General features: G+C 40.0%; 1 protein-coding gene across 1 annotated transcript in view; it reads right to left on the bottom strand.

The window, feature by feature from the left end:
• The window catches only part of PLA2G4A (phospholipase A2, group IVA (cytosolic, calcium-dependent)), a 91,174-nt gene that overhangs the window by 83,346 nt on the left and 3,816 nt on the right, over positions 1-4,012 (bottom strand). Inside the window, exon 3 of the mRNA XM_009884461.1 lies at positions 447-528. Coding sequence (XP_009882763.1) covers positions 447-528 — 82 coding nt within the window. The remainder of the gene's footprint in view (positions 1-446; positions 529-4,012) is intronic.

The following is a 4,012-nucleotide window of genomic DNA, read 5'->3' as shown; positions in this document are numbered from 1 at the left end:
TTTTTTTTTTTTTTTGCTTTTTTTTCTTCTTGCTGAATTGACTCAGCAGAGCTCTGCGCTTCTTTCTTTTTAAGTGTTCCCACCACCAAACCACAGGCTTTTGAAAACAGAGCAATTGCCAGTTTCACTATACTCAGAACAGCACTTCCGACTGAGCCAAAAAACTAAGTGTAGGTGTTTCTTGCTTGTAGGCAAATTGTTTACAACTCACTCAGCTTTCTTGTATCAATGGAAAGAAGGAGCAGCAAATCTGCTTTCTGAGTTAGAGTGAGCAATGAAATGGGTACATTGCCGTAGCTTTAACAAACAAGACACCAAAAAACACCAACCCACTAGCAATCGTTTAATGCATGACAAGCTTTATGTGTCATCTCCCCCTGCCTACAGCAATGGTCTCCTAAAAGAAAGAGACAAAATAGAAAGAAATACTAGAAAGAAATACTCACGCATGTCACCAATTGCTCCTTTTGTGACATTTGTGGCTTTCCTTACTGTCACAGTGAATATGTGTGAATACTGGTGTTCCACCTGAAAGTCAGAGAGTTAGAGGCGATTAAGCTCCAGAACCAAAACCCACCTATCAAAATAGGTTTCTTTTTGTTAAAAAACAGAGAGAGAAATCACCCAGTCAAAATGTAAGTGAAACTCATACTGGATAAAGCATCTTAAAGCTGAACTGCACCCTGGAGCTTTACTGAAAGGTTAGACCTCATACTAGAGTTGCCTGATTTTCCAGCAGCCACACCTACTAATCTCAATGATTAACACTCCTCCTTCTCTACAGAACCTGCTTTAAGGCATTTAGTCAGTCAGGGACAACTTGGTAAGATAAGAGGGGGGTGGGAAGGGGACAATTTTACAGTGTTCTTGTCTTTGTAATTACCTTCCACCAGTAAAAAGAATGGGTGCAATTATTTCAGAGTATATGTTCTGGAACAGATATATGCATACTGCACATGCAAGGGATGTAGTTAGTAATGCATAGAATATACTTTTTTAGTATGTATCAATATTCAAAGTGCAAGTATCCTTAAGACAATGGAGGGAACGTGAAAAGCAAGCTGTTAAAACATTCACAAACAAATTCCATGCAGGTTCAGGAGCTTCCCGTTTCCTGCAAAGCCCAAGCATACAGCAGGAGCTGCCTCTCTAAGAGCAGGTCTATCCTGAATGAAACATGGAAGTAGAAAAAGGTGTGAAATTAAGAAACAGAAGTAAAGACCGTAATGAAAACAGGTAAATAACATCTATTTTTACTCTACCTTCACAGCTGTAAGTTTGACCAACCTATTGACCACCACTGCATATTGCATGGCAGACAACATTGGCCATTACAGGGACACAGCACAGAGCTTGTGGGCAAGTTTCAAGTTTTATGTATTAGGGCCAGGATCAGCTCTCACACAGCTTCCTCTCAGTGCTTACATCTATATGGCTATCTTAAAGCCAGTCTTAAGACACCCAAGCTGTCCGACTGCTCACAGTGCCTAGACATTGATTCACATGCTGGTACAACCTGGAGGGAGCCAGCTCACTCTCCTGAAAGAGAAACTTGGGCACTGGGAGGGAACCATCTCAGACCTGAGCTCTACCTCTAGAGAGAGTATCAGGACTAAGCTGCCTGCCTCATATAGCTCAAGCCACTGTATCAGAGGATACCTCCTACCTCACGTAGTCACCTAATATATACATTGATACACCCCTACCTCAGGTTTCCATTTCTAAAAGTGAAACAGTGATATCTTCTATCTTTGCCTAAACATTCATTAACTTTGTGAAATACATTAAAATAAACATTGCATATGAGTCATGAGGACCAAAAAAATCCTTAATCAAATATTAAATGTCCTACAACATATTCCAATCAGAAAGAAAAAGGGGAAGTACCAGAATCAGGAAATTCATTGAAGTTTATTTAAAATGATAAACAGTACGCTTGATATGGGACATAGGACATGCTTATTCAGGCTGTGCCTTGTGCTTTCTTGCTGTGTTTTCCATCTGGATACTTCCTTTTTTTTTGTAAAGGAACAAACTGATAAGCAAACAATATGTGGCTTAGTTTTCAACAGTGGCACATGCCTCCATTTAAGCTACTGCTGCTTCAACTACTAGACTTTATAAGTGCCTTCAGGTGGTTGTCATTACTATTTCAGAACTGGTTGTTTCAGCCAAGCCTCACTATTTCACACCTACAACACACTTACACCCAGAGACTAGAACCAAATTGGTTCTGTAATACAAATAAATAAAAAAAGGACAGTTTTTTTTTTTATAGGCTATACATCACTTTCTGAAAAAAAGAAAAAAGCTAAAACCAATCTTCTAAAGACAGCAAAAGTTGCTTGTGAATGCTGAACAGTTGGGTCAGAATGCATTGAAAAACAATGCAAATGATACCAACACAAACTCCTCCACAAGTCTGTAGTCTAGAGGTCTGCAAAGACATAGCCACATCACCATGGCAAAATATCCAGGAGAAAAAGCCTACTGTGATACTGGGGGTGTGACTTCACTGCAAACACTGACTGACCCAGACACTGAATTGTTGCATCTGTACTAAGGCTGTAATCACCCATATGTTGTGACAAATGCTGGAAGCTCATTTCATGATAGTCTGCCCAGCAGTAAATTTCAACTCTGTAATTTTTCCGCTGTAAGCTGTACGAGTTGTCTGGTTCAAAGAAAAAGTAAGCAGGCAGGGGAAAACTAAGGCAATATAAACTATTACCTTAGAAGTGGTATACTGAAATCATCATTACACAGTGAGTCGTTCACCAACCACAGCAAAAATGGAATCCATACTCTAACTGATTCTCCCAACCAGGAATGTTAACTCGCCTCAAAAGTATGAAACCCAACAGAAAGGGTTTAGACATAGGAGTTCAAAGTTGTTAAGAGCAACACCAATTTAACAGCCTGCCTTGTGCTGACATGAAGATATACCAATGATTTTGTGACACTGATTACATTTTACATTATAGTTTACATCACAGCTTCCAAGAGTGGATGGATGAATGTGGAGGAGGATGGGACTTCTCCCTGAACAAACTTCTGCCTCTGCCACAAGGCAAAAAAAACCTCCAGAGCTTTCCATCACAGCAGGGTAAATGAGTATTTTAGTGGGCATCTGGGAACAGCTGGTACTACTGTGAACACAGCTACACAAGATTACCCCAGCTCTGCCATTTACCCAGCTTCAGGAATTTTTACAAGCTGCAAATCTCCAGAAAACAACTCTCTCAGTCCCTTGTTTTCAGTTTGCTTCTTGAAAGTGCTCGAAGCTGTTTTATCAGTGTCTGTCACCTTCACACGCATGTCAGATTGCTGAAGTGTTGGTTTCACAATGTGGCACTGGACTCAGAGTTTGTTCACACAGACTGATGTAGTTCCTTTGTCATATACAACCTCATAATTAAGAGAAACAGCCCAAAGTACAAACACACCACCCTTCTTAACTGTTAAGAAAGAGCCTGTCCTCACTACAGACCACAACTTGGAAATCACCGAACATTTAGCAACAAAGAGGATGATGGAGTTATAATTAAGTTACAAGTACGGGACATGGGTGTGCTGGATTTGGCTCTCAGATGCTATGTGGAACTCATGAAATTCTAATGCACCAGAGTCCTGGCTGTAAAATAGGGATACTACAGGATGCTCACTGACAAAAAGCACTTCCATAAAGTAATTTTCTTGCATCTCCTAGTCCTACTTATGAAACTCACATGTGTAAATAAAATGCCTACCATCAACACAAGGCCAAACCACCCCTTACTAATGTATTCTCATTACAGCAGTACAGAGATCATCACTACTTTCTATTACAAGTCAATAACTGTTTTGTTAATACTATCATGAGAACTGCTTTTTATTGTCTTAAGCAGCAAACTCCATCATTCCAGCTGTTGTTTTGCCAAGAAAGTTAAGTCTGGTTTAAGATCTGGTATCCTCTGAAATGAATCCAAGTGTACAGAGGTATGGCAAACCAGAAAAACGTTGTCTTCTTTCC

This window comes from Charadrius vociferus, unplaced genomic scaffold, assembly GCF_000708025.1.
Source record: "Charadrius vociferus isolate BGI_N301 unplaced genomic scaffold, ASM70802v2 scaffold220, whole genome shotgun sequence".
Classification (NCBI taxonomy): domain Eukaryota; kingdom Metazoa; phylum Chordata; class Aves; order Charadriiformes; family Charadriidae; genus Charadrius; species Charadrius vociferus.
The sequence above is the reverse complement of the archived record's forward strand: the minus strand, read 5'-3'. Positions and strand labels throughout refer to the sequence as shown.